Source organism: Lepisosteus platostomus, chromosome 6, assembly GCF_059453375.1.
Source record: "Lepisosteus platostomus isolate fLepPlt1 chromosome 6, fLepPlt1.hap1, whole genome shotgun sequence".
Classification (NCBI taxonomy): domain Eukaryota; kingdom Metazoa; phylum Chordata; class Actinopteri; order Semionotiformes; family Lepisosteidae; genus Lepisosteus; species Lepisosteus platostomus.
In genome coordinates, this window is record NC_142616.1 from 42,230,917 (window position 1) to 42,256,848 (window position 25,932).

At 36.9% G+C, this 25,932-nt stretch overlaps 1 protein-coding gene across 1 annotated transcript in view; it reads left to right on the forward strand.

Annotated features, from left to right (window-relative positions):
- The window catches only part of nrg3a (neuregulin 3a), a 424,404-nt gene extending 401,831 nt beyond the window's left edge, over positions 1 to 22,573 (forward strand). Inside the window, exons 7-9 of the mRNA XM_088635895.1 lie at positions 4,302 to 4,423; positions 11,051 to 11,236; positions 21,622 to 22,573. Of these exons, the coding sequence (XP_088492021.1) occupies positions 4,302 to 4,423; positions 11,051 to 11,236; positions 21,622 to 22,228 (915 nt within the window). The 3' untranslated portion in view covers positions 22,229 to 22,573. The remainder of the gene's footprint in view (positions 1 to 4,301; positions 4,424 to 11,050; positions 11,237 to 21,621) is intronic.
- The last annotated feature ends 3,359 nt before the right edge of the window (positions 22,574 to 25,932 follow it).

Genomic DNA, 25,932 nt, shown 5'->3' on the forward strand with positions numbered 1-25,932 from the left:
CCAACAGAAATGGTGCCAAGATACTCTCTCACTGTTGTGTGTATTCACAGAGCAAACCAGTTTTGTTCAGGAGCTCAGAATGTCCTGTTTGTCAATATGTTCATAACTGTCAGAATTGAGGGCATAATAAGGGCATAATTTAGAACTGTTTCTTTTTTTCCTTGTGCCCATTAACAGAACAGAATGGCATCTCCTTGTCTCAGATATGTCTTATACTGCATATAGTGTTGTCCTCTGCGTGGGCTTGTTGACTGTGTTATTCAAGGAAGGATTGTATAGCTTATCATGTTAATCTTTTTTTGATGCCTTGTACCTGGCGAAACACTCACTCAGAGATGTGTTTCACAAACAAAAGCGTTGACTTACAGCTGAGAGACAGCATTAAACAGCTTTGATGCCACTAATTCAGAAGAGCTCCTGTGCCTTTGTGACAGTCAGAGATAGAGGTTTGAGGGAAAGATTTTTCAGCTCTCATTATTCTTCACTCACTGCTAATTGTGTTTCCTCCTTATTCCTTCCCTGTGGTGCATTTGATGGCCCCATTACAGTTTGTTTCTTTGGTGCTGATATTTATCTTCCTGTCACCAAATCTGTCCCATTTTTTTTTCTCCTATTCTAGAATACTAAAACAGAGCTGCAGACCTCTAGATATCACATCTAAAACTGCACATTCTGAAACTGGTTTAATAATATTATTACAATACTGTACCTATGTACATTTACATTACTTATGCTTGGATAAGCGTGCCATCTTAGCAAAAAAAAGTAAATATAATAACAGTAGCTGCTTATAAGAGTGTCAGATTCATGTATTATGGTGTCGCAGTATCTTCTGGTGGGTGTAAAAGCATAAGGAAAGTTAATGAAGAAAAGTGGCTGTTCAGGCTATCAAAGCAATTCATCTTCCTACGTACTGTGTGAGTGTATCAAAGCATCAGGCTTTGTTCTGAAAGCTCCCAGTATCTCTCCTCCACAATATGGCTTGGTAATCTTTTCCAGGAATTGATCATTCTTTCTGGGAAACAGCATTAAAATTCAGAAAGTGATACTGATTTTTTTTTTCATTTTTGTCACTTTAAAATGATGCCTGTGATTAAAGGAATTCTGATTTTCATATATTTTTTAGGCTTAGAGAGAAATCTTAAATTTGTACCAGTTAGCCAAGTAATTAGCCCTAATTAATGAATTAGAGCTTGTTGGCACATAGATTCCTCAGGCTTTTTGATAAAATCACAGAGCCTGGTTTAACTTACTACATGACACTGTACAAAAAAAATGTTCATCACAGCACTCCATAGTGATATAATAATATTTGGTCCAATACTAATTTCTGAGCAGCTTTAATTTTCTGTATTGCCAAATACAGTAAGTTCATGTTCTATCAAAACTACCTGCAGGGGCGGCATTAGCTAATATGGTACTGAAGTGAACTCTGTGCAACACTAGGCAAGACCGAAAACAAAGAGCAGCAATTAGCTTAGACCCCATTGAATACCGATTTCTTGCCCAGTGTGAAAACAACAGTACGTGTCACATAAATAATGCCAGATATTTATTACAATTATGAGCTTAGGGACCCCATGCACATTTTCTGAACCCACTCAATTTGAATCTGAATTTGTATTGAGACAAACCAGCCAGTTCCAAACGATTTCCAACAGAAATTGTACTCTCCTGCAAATTCTCCTTGTATGTATTTTGGTTCATTCGTGTGATATTGCTTTGTCATAAACTAAGTTGCGAATTTCACTTGATTATTCTAATTGCTTTATCTAAGATATAACAAATTAGGAATTCTGTACTTTATGAGTTAATTTCTGCATCGTAAGCACTGAAGGACCTTATAATGAAAAATGAAAGAAGAAAAAAATCAAAGAAATTCTTTAAGATTCCATTAATATAATCTTATCCTGGATTAATGCATGGCTCCTATATAGCAGAGCTATAAAACCCAGCAGGAATTGTAATTGAAACTCGTCTAGCTTAATCCACATCTTCAATGTAATATCCAATTAAATTGACTTAGCTTTGCTATGGGGGTCATATATCAAACATGTACAATATTCTACTGTACGTGATTGAACCTAAAATATATTTTTTCTTCTTTTTATAAGCCAGGAGAGAGTCTGTGAGGGGGATGGGGAGGAAGGCTATTGAGTCTGTTTCAGCATTTCTGAACTCTGTAATTGCTTTTACTTTATTACTTTTCAAGCTTAGATGTTGAAAAAGAAAGACCCTCCACTTTGTGCTATAAATGTTTTCATTATGTACATAGACCAAACAGTGTAGTCTTGAGTTAGTATACTGAATGGGAATTTTGTTACTAAGGAAAAAGAGGTAAAAATTGCAAGTCAGTGTTTTTTTTATTGAAGGTACACTGAAATAAGGTAAGTATTAAACCCAACAGACAGTAAACATGCCTGGTCATTCATCATTCTTTCATAGGCAAATGATATAGAATGAATTTCAAAAGGAGAGAAAATCTTTTTATCCATCATATTCACCTGGTTGCTAGTAGATGATGGGTCAGACAATCTTGTTCAGCTTTTAGTTGAATGATTGCAAAAAATCAACCCAATTGGATTGTTTGTACCAGATACCCACAAGTCTGTGTGTTAAGGTACCTCCTGTGTTCAATCTTATCTCACAGTGAGACCAGGTCAAGAGCTTCTGTACTGTACTTCTGTCTCTGCCGAGTACACTACTTTTCACTATAACATTTTTTTTTTTATGTGATAAAGAACTACACAAAAGTATAGGTTTTAAAGACCAAGCAAAAAGCTGTTAGATGGTTTGTTTTGTGTTTACTTTCTGAAGATTTGTTTGTAAGACATCTGAGTAAAGTGATACATTTTTTAACTCTTCAGTCTCTAGCATCAATGTCAAATTCCAACCTAGGCCATGTCTGCTTACTTCTGTCAGAAAGCATCACTATCCAGGACACTATTAAGACATATATCCAAATACTTTACTACTCTGACCAGGCAGTTATTGGGGGTCCTTGGAAAGTGTTCTGAAAGAAAAAAATAACTTCACTGGAAGAGAAAATGGGGCAATATCCATTTTAACAACACAACAGAAACAAAAATGTAGGGCTGATAAATTGGTACAGTGTATGCAATTTATGCAAGATTGGCCTAGCAATGAGAGCAAGGCACATTCTTATTCTGGTTGGTGACTTAGATGAGCCTCCTGAGAGGGCCAGGTCTCTAGCCCAGCCAATTACAGGTGATCTTATTAGCCAGTCTTCTGGACATTTTGATTTCAGAATTTAATTGTATGGGTAGTAGGAAATGAAACATCTAAAGCAGTGTCCACCGATTCATTATGAATGAATACAAATGAATACCACAGGGACAACCACTGAACATCTTCTGTTCATCCCCTGACTTGTGATGTTGTTCTCATGTTAAAACCATGACACAGCCTCAACTAAGTCTGCCCCAGTGCTATAGTAACAGTTGCCATAGGCCTTGTACGATTTATTAGCTACATAACTTAAAGAAGGTGCAGGGAATGTTCATGCATTATTCCTATGGTATTTAGTTGGAATTTTGTTATGAATTGGTGACCCTGATCTCAAAGTGTAGCATTTAAAAACTTGCAGACGTTCATTTCTGCATTATACAAGCCTGTCACCCCTACGATTGCCATGACTACTTCAATAATTCATGACTCCACGTTATGTACTACTGGAGGGTAATAGAAAGACAGCTTACCTACATTATAAAAAAAAAGTTTAAGTGTTTATGTGAACTCCCCAATGTCATGCATACAATACAGTGAAGCAGTAAAAAAGCTGACAAAACGTTAGGGAATATTGAGGTCAAGGCAAAGTTACAGTACTGTATGTTAAATTACACAATGTATTGGTAAGACCTCATTTAGAATTCAAAGTATAATTTTGGCTATTTTACAAAACAGGCAATCCTACTCTAAAATCAGGTATGAAGGCTAATTGCTGACCATAATGGAATGACAGGGCTAAAGGGAGTGACTGTTTTTTGTCTTGAACAGAGACAACTAAGAATCGACTTAAAATAATTATTTTTAATCCTAAAACCTTCACATTCATCTCTTGCATCTCTCCTCCACTCTGTCTCCACCTGTGCAGCTACCCCTTGGTTAACTCCTCACTCTGGGTGAGGGTGTTGGCCCTCAGCCAGGTGAGTTGAGACTATATCATACTTTGACTAAGCACTCTTAATAAGTAGTTTTCAATAGCGTTCATTCTTGGGTGTTGTTATTTCTCATGAACATTCACATTCTTATGCTTTTATATTTTCGTACTTTCTCTACAGTACTGCAAGGGTCATGGGTCTTCCCCAACGTTAGGGGGCAGTGTTCGTGAATCCAGCTTCTCTCAAAGTCGTGCTGCTCCTCCTTGTCACTCCAGAGTCCCAGCCACAGGAAAGCCCCACAGGTATGACTCTAATTTCATCCTTGCAGATTTTGTGTTTTCTGTTAAGGACCTAAATGGGTTAAACTGGACAAAACTACTGAACAGCAAAGGTTGGATTTTAGATGAACAGCATACCAACATACTGGGCATTACAATATACTGTAATATACTGTATAGTAATATAATACAACTATGACCCAAAAACATTGTTTTTAGTTTCCAGGAACACAAGTCATCATGTTTCATAGATATCAGTGAAAATACTGTCATGGAATAAAAGGATTGGCACCCTTCATTTGAACAAGAAAAAATCTATTCACGCGAATTGAAAAAAAAAAGAACTTTATTCAGTTGTATTTAGGCTGATGAATGCTGCTCCCAAAGTTACAAAGTTAACAACACCAGAGATTCTAGGTCAGTGGTTCCCAGCTCTGGTCCATAATCCAGCAGGCTTTCTGTGACTCTTGAAATAAAAGCAGCTGTGCAGCTGTGCACCTGTGCAAGTGTTCAATTAAAGTTCAGTCAGACCAGCGTTTTCCTTCTCTATAGCCTTCAGCCATTGACAACTTAAAGAGACAAGTAAGATGCTGGATTCCAGACACACAGATCCTGGGTTGGGAAAGCCTGTTGTCTTCCTGCCATAGTGTGCCAATATGTTTCTTTGTAACAGAGTATGTACTATATTTACTATGTACGCTTTTACTTACTAATACTTACTTTTTAATTACTAAAGAGATAAACCAATATGGAATAATTCTAATGAAAGTCATAATATTAAATGGCTAAATAATCATTTGCATTAAAACCTTGTAACTTGGCTGTTTTCTGCAGCACTGTGGAATACTACCACACTAAAGACAAAATAAACTTGATTCTCTCTTTTTAGAATTATTTTTTGTCACAGTGTTACTCCAATCTTTTCTTTCTCTGTTACGGGCAAATATGCAAACACCTAACCTTCCCTTTCATTCCAGTACAGCTTTTTAGTAAGACAAGTTCCTTAATTTGATAACAAAGCTTAATTAGGAATTAATGAAACAAAGACAGCTTGTGCCAGAAACATGCAGTGATCTAGCAGTTGTGTTAGAGGGACATTTAGGCTGATGTAATGTAATGTAATGTAATGATGTAACTACTGTACATCTTAAGAGATTTCTTGAAGATAATGTTGGTTATTTGTAACATGGCTATATTTAAATGACAGTTTGCTTTGATGATTGTTTACATGAAAGGGGTATTCTGAATACCCATAGAGCAGGGGTTCCTATTCCTAGTCCTGGAAGACCACACAACATCTGGTTTTCATCCAGTCAAGCACAAATTGAAGTCTTAATTGAAGTAACACATTCAGTTGGGATAGTTGTGAGTCTTATGCTTATACTGTAAATTGCGGATTATATTCTACTTATGAAATGCAATAGTTAAACATGCTTAAGGGCTAAAACCAGTCAAACAATTAAAATTAATCATATTATTAAGTTAATTAAAGGTTTAATTGTATAACTCAGAGCTTGGCATGGATCAAAAAACCATCAAGTGATTGGACCTCCTGTACCAAGATTGGGAATCCCATTGAGTATGGCAGAATCATGGTCAAAGTAAGAACTGTGGAAAAATCCCTATCCACCTGATTAATAAAATTCCCCTCTTGACGAAATACTTACTGACTGTGCACATTTGCACAATGATCACAAGCCAGTTTCTTTGAAAATTGATTTTTGTTCTTTATTCTGCTGTTTTGACTGTTCACCTGAATAACATTTGTCCTGTCATTTTCTTGTTTGCCTCCTTTAACTATTTTTTTTAAATATGTCAGAATATTGCAGTTATAAACGCTTCTTTTAAATAATTCAGAAAAGCAGCAAAATATTTTTTTCTTTAATTCCTGGTAATGCAAAGTCAAACAAACGTATTGAGCTTTACAAGATGTTCTTGAGTTCGGCCAAGAAAGATATTTTCATGTAATTTCATGTAACACAAATTACTGACATTATAAATACAAAAAGATGATAATGACAGTTCTTAATGTATGAACATGTTCATAAAGCAATCAAAACAAAATTTCAATAGAGCCGATGTTTTGCTAAGTGTGTAAAGATACTGACATCCTAATTAACCTTTATTCTACATTATATTACCCTCTATTCCTTAACAGAACATGTGCTACACTGTTTTAATAAGAAAGCAAAACTGATATTATATAGACAGAAAAACAGGACTGTATTTTATTTAAAACATTTTGCAATCTTCAGATACAGTATGCTTGAAAGCTCCAAGACATTTTTTATACAGGTCTGTGTCTTTCATGTTGTATTGTGTAAGTAGATGTTTATAATTGTGGAGAGATTCCAGTGTTAGAATGGACTATCTATTGTTTATTTGGTTTTGTTTGCAGCATTCTCTATAAACAATAAACTGCTTGCAATTGATCTATTGAGGCATTACTGAGGTGATAACAATCTTAACCTCACAATATGTGCTAGGATTATAACAAATCAATTTGAGCTAAATTGTTTCTTTCCTTTATGTTCAGCCCTAGACTTTAAATTTAACTTCATTTCAAATGCTTTTATTTGATTTCTTAGAGTCGTGTGAGCATTAATTGTATACTCTATACAATGACCTTTCCAGATTATAGGAGTCTGTTTTTCATGTAAAGCAGCTTCTTCACAACAGAAACCCATGTCAGCTGATGGCATTCTGTACAACACATTCAGTTTCATACAAAATAAACCCATCTGAAAATTCAAACAACATATAATCAAACAATTAGTGACTTATTTAAAAGTGAATCTTTTGGTGAAATAGATGTGTTGATTACTCTCTACAAATCAATCTACAGTATTAAACACCCCTAAACTTACAAACAGTGTTATGAGATTGTTCATGACCAAATAGTTAGAAGCTTGGTTAAATAACTCCTCCAGCACAGTGTTCCCTATAACCATTCTGGGGCATTCTGCTCTGGTCCACCAACACTACTTAATGAACTTGATTTTCCATAGAAGACTGCCTTCCTACAGTAGTAATGAGATGAATAGCTTTTTCATTTAGTGAGTTGTGGCTGTAAGGTAGTGAAACTTTTTTTTCTGTGTCTTCTGCATTGAAATTCTAAAATTATTACTCTTATGTAATAATAATAATTTCTTACACTTATATAGCGCTTTTCTGGACACTCCACTCAAAGTACTTTACAGGTAATGGGGATCCCCTCCACCACCACCAGTGTGCAGCATCCACCTGAATGATGCGACAGCAGCCATAGTGTGCCAGAACACTCACCACCATAAGCTATTAGTGGGGAAGAGAACACAGTAATGAAGCCCATTCATAGATGGGGATTATTTGGAGGCCAATGAGAAATTTGGGCCAGGACGCCGGTTACACCCCTAATCTTTTTGAGAAACACCCTGGGATTTGAAATGACCATAGAGAGTCAGGACCTCGGTTTTACGTCTCATCCGAAGGATGGTGCATTTTTACAGTATAGTGTCTCCGTCACTATAGTGGGGTAGTAGGAACCACATAGACCACAGGTTGAGCGCCCCCCTGCTGATGCAATTTCGACCTCTTCTAGTAGCAACCTTAATTTTTCCCAGGAGGTCTCCCATCCAGGTACTGACCAGGCTCATACCTGCTTAGCTTCAGTGGGTTGTCAGTTGTGAGTTGAAGGGTGATACAGTATGTATCATGATCCATCTATAAAAATATGAATTAATTATTTTTTCACTCTTGTCTAATTTGTGGGATCTTTGTATTAGTGTGGGGTCATTTTCCTCCCTTACTTTCAGACACATGCAGGTCATCCTGCATTTTCCACAGACCTAGTGGGTCGGCAGATGTATGATAGGTCAAGATCACACTAGCCAATTCATTATCGCATCACTGTTTACCTAACTCTGTGCCACTCATTGCCCAGACTCTGATGTGACTGGACTACAGGCTCCAACCTGCATATTGTATGAGTGCCTTTATTTTTTTTTCACTCTGAAACCCCATACAGTGAAAAAGTATTTGCCCCCTTCCTGATTTCCTCTATTATTGCATATTTGTCACACTGGATGTTTTCAGATCTGTAGACAAAATCTAATATTAGATAAAGGGAACCTGAGTGAAAAAATGACACTTTTTTATCATAATTATTTCATTTATTCAATAAACAAAGCAATTACTGTGTGAAACAGTAATTGCTTAATATCTGGTTGTGCCACCTTTAGCTGCAATGACTGCAACCAAATGTTTCCTATAATTCAATATCAATCTTTCACATCACTGTAGAGGAATTTTAGCCCACTCTTGCTCACAGAACTGCTCTTATTCAGAAACATTGGTAGGCTTTCGAGCATGAACTTTTTGTTTCAGGTCCTGCCACAGAATCTCTATTGAGTTTAGGTCTGGACTTTGAGTAGGTCACTCCAAAACTTAAATTTTGCTTAATTTCAGCCATTCTGATGTGGACTTGCTTTTGTGTTTTGGATCATTGTCTTGCTGCATGACCCAACTATGCTTCAGCTTCAGCTCACGGACAGATGAGCAGACATTCTCCTTAAGAATTTTCTGATACAGAGCAGAATTCATGGTTCCTTCAATTATGGCAAGTCACCCAGTTCCTGAGGCAACAAAGCATCCCCACAACATCACACTACCACCTTTGGGTGGTATGTGGATATGATGTTCTTACTGTGGAATTCCGTGTTTGCTTTACACCAGACATACTGGGACCCATGTCGTCCAAAAAGTTCCACTTTTGACTCATCTGTCCATAGAACATTCTCTCAAAAGGCTTGGGGATCATCCAGGTGCTTTTTGGCAAATGAGAGACGAGCATTTATGTTCTTCTCAAAATAAGTAAGGTTTATATTGAGCAGGGCTGGTTGTAATCAAACCTGGTTGTGTTCAATCAGCTGACTCTAAATTATCTCTTTAATGGAGTTGATTTACTTGGGCAATTACTTTTTCACACAGTGCTAGTTGGTGTTGGATAGCTTTGTTCGTTAAATAATTTAAATAAGTAAAAATAAAAAGTGTTATTTTTTCACTCATGTTCCCTTTACCTAATATTAGATTTTGGTTGATACCAGAAAATATTCAGTGTCAACAATCTGCAATAATAGAGGAAATCAGGGGGTAAATACTTTTTCACTGCACTAGCTAATTCTATATAGCTATATAATGTGGCCTAATCAGTTCAGAATAATCTATTTTGGCAAGGGCATGTCAATGTATTTAAACTAAGTCATAATAATAATGTTAGTTACCTATTTACCAATGTTCATAGACAAAAACCTGTTGTGACACCATTTACAAAAAAGGCCAGCAAAGACCCTTTTTTCAGAGGAAACTCAGCTAAATCCAAGGTACAGGTAGACTATTTGAACACTTTTCTATAAGTCATTTATTTAGAGTGGCTTCACATACTGTATCACTTGTTGGTTTGGCAACATCAATACCATTAATTGTAACATGTTAGGAAAATTAGTGAAACTAAGTAGCAAAATAACTGCTTAAATTATCTCTACAAGCCAAGATCAGGGTGTCCACCTCCCTCTGTTGTGAATTTACAGTACTCCCATCTGGGAGAAGCCTCTGTGTCTCTGTGTCTGTTGTGTAAAAGTAATAGATTCAGAAAATCATTTATCCCTGCTGCAATTGCACTCTCACACAATGTAAAGTAACCCTCTTATCTCCTGTAACACTATCGTACTGACTTCTCGGTTGGTAATGCTTGTCTTCCTTCTTTTTTTGTTGTATTGGACTGTGCCGAAAAACAAATTTACGTCAGAGGATAATAAGCTTGAACTGAATTGAATTTAAAAGAGATATGCACTGATTCTTGGAGCAGCATAAGTAAACAACTTGCTAAAGATGTAAAGATGAATCACCTGGCTTGCAAACTTCCATAGGTTTTGTCAACAGCTTTAAAATAACTCTAATGAAGTGACAAATTCCAAAGGTACTCGCAGCAAAGCAGTTTGATGACATAAAATAGCACCATTTGTATGAGTGTAGAATTCATTGATACTAGACACGACACCCTGTGAAATCTCAATCAAATGAAAGCACTTCTTTTTCTTGTTTTCAGAGGTTTTTGGCTCTTCATGGTTCCTGTAGCAGAGACTCCTTCCTGGCAGATGTGCAATTGTTGTTGTCATTTTGTAGATATGCAAAATGTTTCATGTTAAGGTTGTTGAGCCATATTGATGAACACCGAATCATTCCTCATACAGACCTCTCTGAAGTCAGTTTGAGAATCCCTTAGATTAATAGCAGTACTACTATTCTAATGCATTGTATTAACTAACATAAAATTCATACATATGAGAAGCACAGCTGAAGAGAATATATTAAATCTATTATACTTCAGCAAGACCTTGGCAGGCTTGAGCAATGAGCTTTATCTATAATCTTCAAATAATTTATTTATGTTCCTTTCAAAATTAAAACAATGACACGTCCTTATGGTAAAGGCTTAGGCATTCTTTTGTGACTGTCAACCACAGGTAAAAGCCATGAAGGAATCTGCTCATTTACTTGTAATATTTACTGACTTTACTGAGATGCATTTTCCAGGTTGGAAAGCAAATTATGACATTGTTTTGTGAATATACATTGATAGTATCTTGATCTGGGATGGCTTTGATTTTCCAGGAGCAGCTCCCTCTCTCACAGTCCAGACCAGAGAAGTAGACCCATTCACCGATCTGCTCCTCGAAGAACCCCACCTCTAACCAGGGGGAGACTAAATCCCATTGGAGGAACCAGGGACTCAGGTCCTGCCTATCAGCACCTGCAGGAGGTGGAGCTTTCTGAGAGAGAGGCAGAGACACAGAGAGGGTAAGAGACTGAATGTTGGCTGCATCATATGTGACATTCAAAATTAGAATCCAACAATTCAGTAAAAGGGAGCTTTTTGTTTCAAACTAGAGTAAGTCCATGGATAAACTCACAGAATATAAATAAAAATGTGTTTTTTGTACCCCAATATAGATAGATCACTTTCTTGGCCATATACAATTTCTTGTATTAGGTATTTGTCTTTTTGCATACCCCAACTTGCTCTCCATAAGACACACAGACAGGGCGAGAAGCTTGGGGTCAGATTAAGATTTCTCTGCCAGCCACAGGATACAAACCAGCAACCTTCTAGCCACAGTCACAGATCCTTAGCCTCAGAGCCACTACACCACCAAATAACCACAGTTTTAATTTTTGTTCACACCTAAATAACTCTTATTTCTTATTTCATTAATAGTTGGATAATAAGTTTTAAGTGACTTTTTACATTTAATTTCCTGAAAATCTGAATTCCCTGCTTTATTGGTAATGTACTGCTTACCTGAAACAAATAGTTATTTGATTGTCCATCATTCATCAGAAAACTGCTTATTTTTGGTTTTGGTCTTGGTAGTACAGGGCACAAATGCGACTATACCTAGGATGAGGTACCAGTCCATCACATGGCAGACACACAAGGTCACAGGGACAATTTAGAGACACCAATGAACCAAGACAGCATGTCTTTAAGAGGTGAGAAACAAACAGGAAACCAGGAGAAAAAATCTAATCAAATTCAGGACCTACATTACAGTAAGAGCCATGAGGCAACATCACTTAACACCATGCCATTTGAAACCCATAATTTGACTGATTAAACCCAATAATATAACCAATCCTTTGCTGAATGCTTGTATAAAACTAATAATAGAACAGTCTATGACTCTTCAGGATCTGGGCAGGACACTCCAGATCCAGAATAAAACTAAAGATCTATCTGCAATTTCACCCTCATCTTCAGATCAAATACAGAATGCCCTTTAATATAATGTATTCTCACTACACAAAAAACACTGGCCAGTATATTTTCTGGAGAGAACAAGGGCAAGATCTCAAACTTACATGCAGTTAAATTACAGTAGATATATTGTCATTATTGTACCATTATGGTCAACTTTGTATAATTCATGCCATTCCCTGTTCAAGCTCATCTTGTTGTTTACAGATGTTATAAATGTGGTCCAATGTTAATAATTAGAGGTTACTCATTTTTTGTTGAATGAATGGATGTAAAGCTAGCAGTAGAGTGATTGATTTCATCTACAGTATATGAATAGTTGTAAATAAAAGAAAAGCAATCCACCTATCTAGTCCTTTTGATAGTAGCTAATTAATACTAAAAGAGCTAACTCATACCAAGGACAGGAACGGACATTTTTATATTTTGTTGGAAAATTGTGGTATCACCAAATCCTATGTGATATGCATGAAGAGACTATTAGTTTTCATTCCCCATTTGTGTACTCTTCATTAACTTCAGAGGACAGAAAGGCAAAATATCTATTGAAAGAAACATGCTTACAAGTGTACACATTCAAATGTGATGCTCGCACACATAATGGAGCCCGTGTTTTCCTGCCATATTCAGACTTCAATTGTGGCTAATTATAAGCTATCAAATGACTTGGAGAAGCTGGTCAGATACTGTACAAAATATTAATAGGCTGTACAATGAGAGATTCTTACACGATGCTTTGTTTTCTGATGAGTATTGTGTCTCTGCCTTATTTGGAAATGTTTGAGCATGCATATGAAGAAGGCACTAAAACGCTCACTTAGGTTTATTTATGGAAATGTTTCTGTTTCCGTGGTTGTAGTTTAATGATATAATTGTCCATTAATCCAGCTTAGCTGTTGGTTTGTTCTTGTTACTGTACAAAGTTTTTCAACATTATGAGACCTGTGTTCCACCTGTTATTACAGTAAAACCAACGTCAGCTTAATCCCTTAATATTCTGTGGGATCGGCTCAGACAGAAGCATCAGGATCATCCACTGCCAGATACTGCTGTTGATGTTTTTACAGTACATCTCATGTTCAAGCAAGCCCGTGTCAATCATGTAACACTCTTTGCCTGGTTGTGTTTGACCCCACTTGACATTGCACACCTTTGTAGAGGCATCTGGCTTGAAGGCAAGAAGTGACTCATGACCTCACTTGACCTTTGAATTTTCCTGCCAGATACCCACTTAGAAATGTTGCAATGGTGTCATAAAGTCTTAAGGAATCTATTGTAGTTTGAATGTACAGTAGATTTCCATTTCATAACTGTTTCAATATACTGATATCAATTTTTCAAAAAAGACAACAGGTGCAGTTTTATACTGTAAACACAGAAGGAGAGAAAGGTTGAGCACTTTGTTGTTTTAAATGTATTGTCGCCAGTTCAAATCTGAACTATGGCAGCATTTGTATATAAAAAATATGTACAGTAAAAGAAGAGGGTGTTTAAGGTCGAGTGTGTGTCAACAATTAGCCCAGATGCCAGTACAATAATATGTTTAATTACTGCTTTTATTTTATTCTAGGGGTGTATAAATGTATTGTTCTGATTAATATGGCAGGGTGCAATTTCCAGATTTATTCAGTTGACTGGCATCAGTCAGAGAAGTGCAAGTTTGCATCTTTCATTTCACAATATTTACAAATACAGTATGTGAGGAAGTTTGACCTATTGCCATAATTCACACCCCTTTCATGTTTAAATCAAATTGTCTTCCATTAGCTGAACAAAAAAGAGTCTAAAAGAAATGAGGAAGAAGCTGGAACGAAGAACGCCTAGTCAAAGAGGCAACTGATTTCCAGTGCACAGGAAAACAAACCTAGATCAGACGTTCTGTACTCAAAAACTTAAAATAAAACTAATAGATGGATGTCAACAATTTATGTTGACACGTGGTGGGAGACATGGGACATGGGAAGACATGGTGGGAACAGTATACCACTCTTGGTTGTTCAGTGTCCACAGTTCACACTTAAAAATACAGCACACATTTATTCAACCAGGTACAGTGGACTGCGGACACTACCGATTTACCAGAACAATAACATCTAGGACAGTACCTATTCACAAAACAGTACATTTGTTATTGTTTCACTCAAGGGTACAACACCTGTGGCCCACTGGGGATTTGAACCAAGTCAGACTTTCACTTTCTGGCATCTATTGGGCTTCTCCAGCAGAGGAGCTGTCTGTATAACAATTTATCCATAACAGTACTGAACAGTATTGGTATGGTTGTTAGTATGGTTGCCTCACAGATCTTGGGCTCAGGGTTTGATATTGTATTGAAATTTTGGCTAAATATCTTTCTTCTAAGCTGCTTATGATAACCAAAACTTGTGGAATCAGCATGGTCTTCCCTTCTTCACATGGTTTTCTCTGGGTGCTCTTCATTCCGACCACCTTTCAAAGACACATAAGCTAAATTTTTTGATATAACTGAACTGTCATGGGGTGTTGGGATGTGTGTGGGTGCAATGGACTTGACCAGAAAGTGGTCTTGTATTGCAATCTTGCAAGATTGTGAGCTTCCAGCATTACCACAAATAAACAACTTTGTAAAAAGTGATTAACATGCTGAAAAGCATATTTGTAGTGGTGTGCACAGAATGTACCTTTTGCCATTACTTATAGAGTATATTAGAACCTTACTGCTGACAAATGCAATGCTTTTATTGTTCTACTGCAGTATTCAGTTTAAAAGCCTGTACAGTTCCTGTAGAATGACTGTACTGTGACAACTGCTAATTTCCCCCACCATGAAGGGAGTGAAGGACTCATATACTGATTAATTCACAGTAATGTATACAGCAGGTCTATATACCTTTTTTCTTGTTTCCATTGCAGGTCCTAAAGTAGGCTTTCACTTTGTCTTTTAAGAAATGTTGAACCGTTGTATCTTTCCTCCAGTGTTTTACTTAGTGTTTTATTGCAGATTCACCTTATTGTGTGGGTCTGATGAAATTATCATATTTCTTCAAAGGAGTAAGCATTTCTTTATCTAGACTTGCTGACTTGGCGATATTGTTTCACCATTACGTCTGTTTTTCTGCACAGCACACAGAACAAAGTAATTTACATGTTTACTAACTAGCAGGATGTGTCAGGTGTTTTCAGCAAGAGGCCGTTTTTGTATAACAGGGTATACATAATAAGGATATATATATAAATACAAATATTATGCGTAATCATGACACTATCACACTTAGCATCCCAGAACATTATATAAATTTTGAGGTTATTCTGAAATGTTCTGCACCAGTGTATAAATGTCAGACTTCATCAGGCCCTGCATGATAAAGAGTACTTAATAGTGTTGCTTAATACTGCTGTATTGGTTTTTACTTTTTTACGCTTGGTGTTTTATTACAGTTTCATTGCCTGTGTAAAAATTACTCATTATTTAGCCCTGCAATTTTTTTTGTCATATTAACCTTTCAGAATAATATCAACATTTGTTGATTACCTGCCTTTTATCAGTATCCTTTAATTTAATGATACTCTGGTGAGAAGGCTGTTTGGGACTGGCTGTCCCACACTCTGGCATTGTACTGACCAGAAACAGGAGTACTCACTGGCTGTACAGACAAAGGCAAGGCTGGCTGGATGGCAGTGCTGACCTGTTTCCAGACTCTGCAGCTGTAAAGAAACCCGTCCCCCAGTGCCCATCATGGAGTTGCTATGGAGACGGTCTGCAGGAAAGAGGGGCGTAGCAGAAAAGGAGAGGAAAGGAAGGGAGAGGTTAAAATGCTGACAAGGAAGGAAGCTACCTACATCTTGTGCTTGACACTATAATGTCACATAAATCCAAGAGTACAGTATCTGTTAATTAAAAATGTCCCACCAGCCTTTTCGAAGGCTGGCATTTGAGTATTTAAAATACTAGGGGCATCTGAAATGTTTTTTTTTTTACTTATGGTGTACTGTAGTTTTTTTTCTTTGTTTTCATATAACATCATCTTGATTGAGCACAGCATCACACCTTTTCCATCCATCAATAAATAACTCTGTGAGCCCTGGAAAAATGTTTAACTGATGCATGCTTGCCTGCACCATATAATTATGAAAACAGTGCATTATCGGTGGGGTCACATCATAACAAACAGGATGTTTAGACAATTCAACAAAGAAGCCACATGGGATGTCAGTTTTTATCCAGGTTCTGCTATCTGCAAGGTCATCCGGACCTGCTATTTCATGAAAGAAGTTAATTTGAAGTTTTTATACCGCCCATACTGTAGATGGCCTGACCAATCCTTTTCTCTGCGTGTACCATGCACTGAACAGGCACTGCTTTACTACAAAATGGGTTCTTTTTGAAAACTACCAATAAATTAATAATATGATGTTTCAGAATTCTTGTGTTTATTCAGGAAGCACGTGCTGCCATCTCCACTCTTTGGACTCTACACTCTTACCCCCCTCCTCCCCATTAAGATTCATCGCTTTCATCTGTTACTGCAACAGAAGATCTCCATCAGTTTGTGCATCCACTACATCAGATTTTTAGGGCTCAACTTTTTATTATTTTAACAATGAACAGAAATCAACAGTCAAACCATTAGATCAGATTTAACAGCAAAACTGTTTCAAATCTATCTTTCTAGTTTGCTAAATTTGTTACATTAATATTTTTCCAGCAGAGCATGTTTGTAAGTCAAAGGGTTAAAAGTAATTGTTAGAAGGCTGGAGAATACAGTAAGTTCCACTAATGTCATAGAACCACAAGAAGTGCAGCATATAGTGTCAGTGCGTGATGTCACAAGCACATGTCACATGGTGCTAACTTTAAAAATACCTTTTAACTGACTTAAAAAAAGGGGGTAGATCTTCTGGGGAAAAAATGAATAAAATATGTTTTTCCCCACCTTCCAGAGTTAAAATATGGTAGAATCACCATTGTCAACATTTTGTAGCCATTAGTCTGTTAGGATACATCCCTAACAACATTGCACATCCAGATTTGGAAATATGTGACTAGATTTGTAAATATGTGATTTTTATCTCAAGAAATGTTGATGGACAGTAATCTTCAAGCCATGCCACATTTTTTAAAATTAAATTAAGGTTGGGCTCTGACTGCACTACTTAAAGACATTTACCCAGTGTAGCTTTGGGTCGTTATCCCTTTGAAAGCTGAGTTTCGTCTCAGTTTCAGCTTTCTTGCAGAGGGCAGCAGGTTTCCCTCAAGACCTTTTCTGTACTTTGCTCCATTCATTTTCCCTTCTACTGTATGTTGACAAAAGCCCCAATCCCTGCCAATAAGAAACATACCCATAAAGCCTCAATTTCCCTTTGGGATCAATAAAGTCTTATCTTATCTTCTTATAACATGCCACCACCTTGCTGGGTTTGCATCAAACACAATATTTTGCATTTAGGTTAAAAAGTTTAGATTTAATTTTATCAGACCAAAATATTTTCCCACTTGTTTGCAGTGTGACTTAAATGCTTTATTGCAGTTTTTTTAATGACTCCCATACCTGTCAGATTTGCAGAATGCTTGGGATATTGTTGTCTCATGCACATTTTGACCAGTTGTGGTCATAGAAGGCTAGATCCTGTCTGATCAGTCATCCTTCTTGCTCACTCATCCATTTTGGAGGGACAGCCTGCTATATTTAGGGTTTTGGTGGTGCCATTTACACCCCACTGCTTAATAGTTGTCTCAACCATGCTCCAAGGGATATTTGAAATATTTTATTAATAATCTGTGCCTTTCCACAATTTTGTCCTGATGTTCTTTTGAAAGCTCCTTGGTGCTCATGTGCACCACTACAATTTAACACTTAAATGGTTTAGGCCAGTTGACTTGGTGTGTGCTTTTTTAAGGGAATCAGTTACAATTTAGTTTATTTAGAATGGCTATGGGGTGAACACTTATCTAACTAGGATATTTCACGTTTCATCTGTAATTAATTTTCTATAAAATTTTTAATTACTTTAGGATGTCATGAGATATGATTTGTAGATAAATGAAAAATGTATATTTTAATGCAACAAGATATGAAAATCTTAAAAGAGGAGTGTAAACTTTCTTTAGGCATATAATGTACAGTACAGTATACAGTATATATAAACACTTTTCTCTGTGACTTTAGTAAAACGTAATCTACTAAAAGTTCCCAACTCACACATGCTTGTGTTTTTTGTGTTCGTGGTGACTCTCATCCTATTTCTTTTACTATTCTAATGAACAATTCAAATGAAAGTTCATATGAGACAAAACTAGACCTACAACAATTACATTTGGAACATTCAGGTTAAAATAATTTGCCATTTAGTCGACTAAAATGTCAAATTGGCTCATCCTGTTTACTAATGAAAATACATGTAAGAAGGATTAAAGGCAAGAGGAATCTAATAACTCCATCTAGCTCATTTGGTACAATACCTTTGCTTTTGACCCTACCTGTAAAACTTTTAAAAAAAATCTGTAGGCAATTTGCTAATTGTTCACTCACTTGTGTTTTCTCATTCTATCAGACTGAAATCGGAAAGAGTAGAACAATACAGGCATTCCCTAGTGCAAGTATTCCAACAAAATGACTGAAGAACTAATCTTTAACAACATCAACCATTAGGATTCCAGCTATTGACATCCCTAATTTTTCCCAGTCTATATGAGAAAAATCGTGTCTCCCATAATAATCAATTCAACTGTTTCCCACAAATTCATCATTTAATTGTATACAACTGAATTATAATTGATATTTGATGTTCAAAATCTATAACATAATCCTAACACTATGCCTTTTAAATTATTTTTAATTCAGTCTGACTCATAGATTCGGAGATTCTGTTGATTAATCTATTTTTATGTACAGTAATCCAACCTTTGTCTCTTCCATCCATTCCATTTATTTGTATTCATCCATCCATTTTCTAACCACTTCAAACTATTCAGGGTCACAGGGGAGCAAGAGCCTATCACAGCAAGCAAAGTGAGCAAGGCAGGATACACCCTGGATGGGACCCCAGTCCATTGAAGGGCACACAAAGACACAGACAAGCACGCACACTCACACCTAGGGCCAGTTTCCCCAGTAGCCAATTAACCTTCTAGTATGTCTTTGTACTGTGAGAAAAAAACAGAACACCTGAGGGATCCCCATGAGAACATGGGGTTATTCTCTGCCAAGTTTCAATGTTTCTAATTATATTACAATCAGATTCTAATACCATAGTTTCTATTTCATGCATTTTATCCCTGACATTGAAGCTATTAGAAAATATATATACAATAATCCAATTTTGCATAATTAGTCAGCACCTGAAACAGTTCAATGTCAAGGATAATTAAAAATCAAATGGTAAATAATTACCCAAAGATTATCTGTTCAAAGCTTCCCTCTGCGTCTTCACTTAGATTGAAATGTCATTGTTCAAAAGAAATGAAGTATTGAACACTAAGGTATTAAAAGCTACCTAATTCGTTTAATTTAGGGGAGTATATGGCCAAAAGTTTGGACCATAATCTTTGTAATCTTGTAAGACATACAGTATGTTTTGGCCGAGGGACACAGCACCCAAATGAGAAAGCTCAAATCAAGCAAACATTGGCCATTGCAAATTCACTAGAAAAAGTTGTTTTCTTGAAGCCCATCAGAATTTCAAATTAATTTAGCCACAGTATTTGAAATAATGTTCCCATACTGTCGGATTCTCAGACATTTACTGTACCTTCCCTGTTTTCTCAGGAAATGTCCCCACTCTTGGTAACAATAGCTTGCTCACAATTAAGGATTTAAGGGAGACTCAAGGCTTCCAGGACTCTTTGTTTAGAAACAACCCTGTACACCTACAGGCTGACATGGAGCACTGCTTTACCCCTTCGGACAGTGGCTGATCTGATTTAAACCATCATAAAGAGTCTAGTAATTTGTCTGTCTGACTAATTAGACAGACTGTAGTAGTTCAGGTGGGTAGCTGCATCAGCATGCGTAGGCTGCAAAGGAACAAGTAATAGGTTTATTCCATGCTGAAAAAAAAGAAAAAAAGAAAAGAAAACAACGTTTCGGTCGTGGAGCCTTCTTCAGGTGTGAGCTGAAGAAGGCTCCATGGCCGAAACGTTGTGTTTTCTTTCTTCTTTTTTTCAGCATGGAATAAACCTACAGTATGACTTGCTCCTATTTAGACAGACTGCATGGTAATCCTGATTTGTATGCAATCTGGGGGCAATACTTGCACTAATCTTATAAACTAATTTAACTAAAAGTTACATTTTAATCTTGGATGAAGAATCTACCCCACACACATATTCCAAATGAAAGCTGCTCTCAACCCATTCAAGAGACACAAATGCACTATGGTGGTAACCAGTCCCCAGCTACTGTACAGTATGTATATTTTGGTAGTAAGCTGTGCAATCTTGGTTGTATGACACTTACAGGCTTTAGAATATGAGCCTGTTCTTGCTCAGTAACAATTCCCAGGTAACTAACGTTCATATGACACATTATCCAGTGTTCATCGATCCAACTGCAGTCATTTCTAATTTATGCAGTGGGTAGAGGCTGAGATACCCTTAAGTAATACTTTGTTGCATTCCTTCACTAAAATTCTGCAAAGGGAAAGAATTAAAGCTAGATTTTACTATCTTTACTATCTACTTTGACAGTGTGGTCAGATGCTTTCTTTCCTCTTTAAAATTTGTTTCCTCTTTTTTATTCTTGTGCACTCCCACTTTTTTATTTTGTTGTTCCTCTTGTTCAGGTTTAAAAATAAAATAGAACATTTAAATATACTCTACATTCAAAGTTTACACAGCACAACGACATAAACCCCAGGGATACCCCTGCTGAATATTGAACAAATAATTTCTGATACTCTTCTGCTTCAGCCACTCACTTAAGACACTTAAGCTTTAGCTAAAATTATCTTGTATCATTTCATTGTTTGCAAAATGCTATAGCTTAAATTTGTGATCTAGCTTTTCTGCATTTTATTTGACACTTTATTTAGTCACTCTGAATTACTGATTAAACCCAGATATTCTTTTGTCAGACAAGTTTGCACATAATGTAGTAAGACATAGTAAAAGTTTGCACTTAATGCACATAGTCAGACTGAATGGAAAATAAGACTCCTGGTAAAACAAAAGGTCTAGCTAATCGTTTTCCACTGACTAGAGAAACCAGAATAACTTGGAAAGCAGAAATATACAGTAGGTCACGTTTTGAGAAATTTGGGATAGGCAAAAAGGTGTTTTGGAGCCACGTAAGAGATAAATATTTTTCATCAGAGTGAATTTACAACGTAAACCATGCAAATTATTCATGTAGACCCATGAAATGAACATCACTGGAAGTGGTCTTGTTAATATCTGGTCTCCTGCTGTGTATTCCCTGACAAACTCTTCTTTCTCTCCTCTCTTTCACAGGAACCAGTCAGCCAGGGCAGGTGGTGATCCTTCACAGGACATTTTCTTAAATATGCAACCTCCCCTCTTTGCTCCGGTGGGGGTGGGGGAGGCCAAGACTGAAGTGCAGTGCAGCTGTCTGGACAGGGCAGCTCCAGGCAGCATTAAGGGCACCCCATTTGGTCATGCCACACCCCCTCCTCCAGTCCGCGCCTGCTCTATTCCCATCATCCCCTCTGTCCTGGGACAAGACGACATTTCCTGTATGCAAAAGGGTGACATTAGTGAGGGCAGCTGTAGTTCCATGCCCCTACCCTGCTTGTTGAGCTCTGTAGTGGACAGCATTCATGGTGCGCACACCCCCCCTTCTCCAGCAGCTGTAATAATGGCAGGTGGGCAGCAGGAGGCAGTGGCTTTGCTTCTGGAGGCAGCTCAAGAGCAGCTCAGGGTCCTGGCACACGCTCATAGGAAGCTGGAGGACAGCAGCCCATCACCCATGATGGCATGCGAGACAGCCTGCTTCCTGTCTCCCATCACTGCAGGGGGAGTGCCCCAAACCAGCCCCCCTGAAACCCAGCTGATGAATCCAAGTGAACCCCACAGAGACTCCTCCCAGCCCTGCCAGTGAAGTGGTGGAGGCTGTCCAACCCTGTTTGGACCAATCAGAATAAACCCTGGTGTCTTGAAACAGAACTGCATATGGAACTACAGGAAAGTGGCAAGAGGACTAAATGACTGAAAAAACAAAACAAACAAAAAGAACAAAACACATGCATAAAGAAGGAAAGTATGAACAAATTAAAGAGGGTATGGTTGAAAACTTATTTAAAAAAGAGAAATTATTTATATGCATTTATTTAAAATGAGAAGCTTCTACTTAGAAAGGAAACCAAATAGTCTGTCATCTTCATGGTGTTTTTAATTGTAAAAAATGAAACTATAAAATAAAAGGTGAGGATGTAAAGATGAGGAATATGGAAATGTTACAAGTTTTCATTTGTATTAACTCCTCCACTGCTTTCAGACCCCCAGTGCAGATCACACGTTATCAGTCTCAGAGAATCTGTTGTTAAAAGAGTTTCAGAGAACCCAACACCCACTGCATCTGACAGAAAACAGTGCTTCGTCCATGGAAGTTCTGCTCCTGTAGCAATAGTAGTATCTCAAAGTAAAATCGCGGATTAACAAATGGAAGAATGGGAGAGAAAGTAATGGTATCTACTTACGCTACTAGCACAGCTTCACATACAGATAATATCTTTCCTTCAGTCTGCTTCCCTGAACAGTCACTTTTTCTTTTTTTGAGATTCTTCAGGCACCTTGGGCAGCTCTTTGGGCAACAGATATGGATATTCAGCACCATGCCTTCCTGGCCTAGGTAGACGTGTTTAGACATGACTGGGATGATGGAGAGCTGGGTAAAGATGAATGACTGACAAGCAGGAGTGAAAGCAAGGGCTTGAGGGCATGGAGGAGTTTGTTTATTTAGAATCTGAAGATGTCACTTGACTGATGGTGTCTTTAAGGGATGGGTGGGGTTCATGACTGGTTGCAAATGTGGGACCATCCTCTTTTTTTACAATTTTAGTATGGATAAAAAATAGCAAAAGGACTGCAAGATCAATTTGAAATTTCTCCATAATGCTCTACCACACAGTAAGACTTGCATGAATATGGCAGTGCCTGGAGTTTCGTTTCCTGCTGCCCCCTTGAGGCAATTTGGAGAAGAGTGCTGTAGAAACATGGGGAGATTTTCAAACAGTAGCGTTAATGTTTGTGACCACACAGTAGAGATTGACAGTATTATAAGCAGGGATTTTCAAGCAGAGTAAATTAAACAAATCAGTTTCATGATTCATTGATAGTCAATGAAGTCATTACACAATGAACTGTATGAAAAAGTGTGCAGGTCACTTATATCATTCCCTTTGCCAATGACTATATACAGTAAATGGGGAGGTATCAAAGGTAAATTCCTGTCATCATATTAAGTGAACTTTTCTTTCACATGCAGCCTAGCTGGGCTGACATGTTACACAAACTCAGAAAAAGACACTTAATAAGTATTGTATTTACACTGATACTTTCAAATACATTCACATACTATCAATTACATGTCAACTTTGCAATCACCTGTAAATAGAAGTTTTATAATTACTGGTGCTGTTACTATCAACTTATCTATTTGCAAAGTAGGCAATGTTATCCAGGATGATTTGTAATGCTTCAGAAGTGTAAGGAAGAAGACAATACAGAAGTATTGATTCTGGTATAGCTGTATTGTAAAGTTGTCTGATGTTTGATCAAATGTTCAGTCAGCATTAAACTAGAATATCTTAATTAATATTGAAATTTAATTGTATACTCATATTTTTTGCAAAATAAAATAAACACAGTATGCACCTACAGTTCAGATAATAACGGTATACATCAACTGATAATTTATGGGTACAATTAATGTCAGATGCAAACGAGTGGTGTATTGTTCTAGCAGTATAGCTCACATTTCCCAGCGTTGCTAATTAAAATAAAGAAAATACATTTAATTGCTAACAACAGCTATAGAACCAGCAAGCTTTTTTCAGCATATACTGTATAAGCTATGGGTATTGAATAATCTAGTCAGGGTTTCAACAATTATCTACTAATACATTCTCTGAAATGAATATCTCTGAAATTGATTGAATGCAGCAGAATGTGTCAAAATATTAGAAACAAATCAGAGAACAGGAGACCTTTGGAATGGTTTGAAAGTAGGCAAATAATTATTTCAAATCCAGATGCACCATAAAACTGCATTCTGACACGAGTCTACTCCTGATTAAGTTGAATGCTGAAATAGGTAAAGATAACTGTAACATTTTTATCGATGCAACCATAACCAGATGGACAATGGTGGAGATGGTATATTGATTACAACTGTCCCATCAATTCACCTGTGATGCTGTTAAGACCACCACATTTTAGTAGCAGATCCAAAACCTTCTACTGATGCTAACAATGGCTGTGGTATCCAGATTTCAAATTGTCATCTGCTGTATCTACTGTATCTAAAACCTATGATCAGTCCTTTTACACCCTCTCTCAGTGTTGTCGTTGTCCCTTCAAAAATTGAATTTATAGATGCAGAGGGGATCACAGCAACTCCATTATTTTACTTCATCTTAAACTAATGCACAGAATGTCACTCTAAGACTAGATAACTATCTGCAAAGGAATAAGTGCAGATAGTTATATCTGAAGGCACCTGAAGAAGGCTCCATGGCCGAAACTTCGTGTTTTCTTTCTTCTCTTTTTATCAAGGAATAAACCTATTACTTGTTCCTTTGGAGCATAAAGATGCTGACGCGGCTACCCACCTAGATATCTATCTGTCTGTTAACGAAAACCATCCTTTTCCAGTAGCAAATTAAATGCTGAATAAATTAATGTAATTAATTTATCTTTAAATCCCCTTGCAAACACAACAAATAGTCAGCAAGCTATAATACAAATACAAATTATTAAACAGTACATCCGTATTAATGCATTTTTCTATTAATATAAATCTATGAATAATAATAAAATGTCTTCTTAATGCAAAAAAGGAAAAATTCTATAATGACCTATTTGTTAATATCAAATCTCAACTTTGGCGTTGCCATTTGAAAATCCCCCCTCTCTCATCTATTCTGTACGGCTTCGAGGTTGCAGTTTTCAAAATGCAAGAGCAACAACACCTATACAGAAATCAGTTTTCAAAAGTTAACAATTAGAAATGTGGAAAAAATGTTCAATCATTGATTGAATTTAGTTATTAAAGGCTCAAGTAGAAAAAAAACACCAGTAGGATTTTCAAGACCAGAGCATATTAGAATATACTACAATCATTTGAGCAAAAAAATAAATACATTTCAATTTGTCCATCCATTTCAGTGCCAACAGTGCCATTGAAAAACAAACTACTGGGTACCATGATTGTCTGATAGCTTTGCAATTACTGCTGTGGAAGATTTAATTGACAGAAAAGACTATGATAAGCATGTACAAAGGAAAATGCACTAAGTCTCATATAATTTGCAATTAGGTGATGCAGGTTTAAGATTAAAGAGTATAGCACTCCAGGATTTCTGATTATATCTTACAAGAGAACCCAGCACTGAGATTTATGTCATGATTAACAGGAGGATACAAGAAGATTTCTTAAATTAAGACATTGCTGGTTTTCTTTTATGTCCCTCAATGAGCTACTGTCTTGTTGAGTATATAGTCCCACCTTGCACCCTACTGTATCTTTCTGGGACAGTCTTAAACTGTTATAGTTTTGCGATAAGAACCTCTATTAATTTTAGA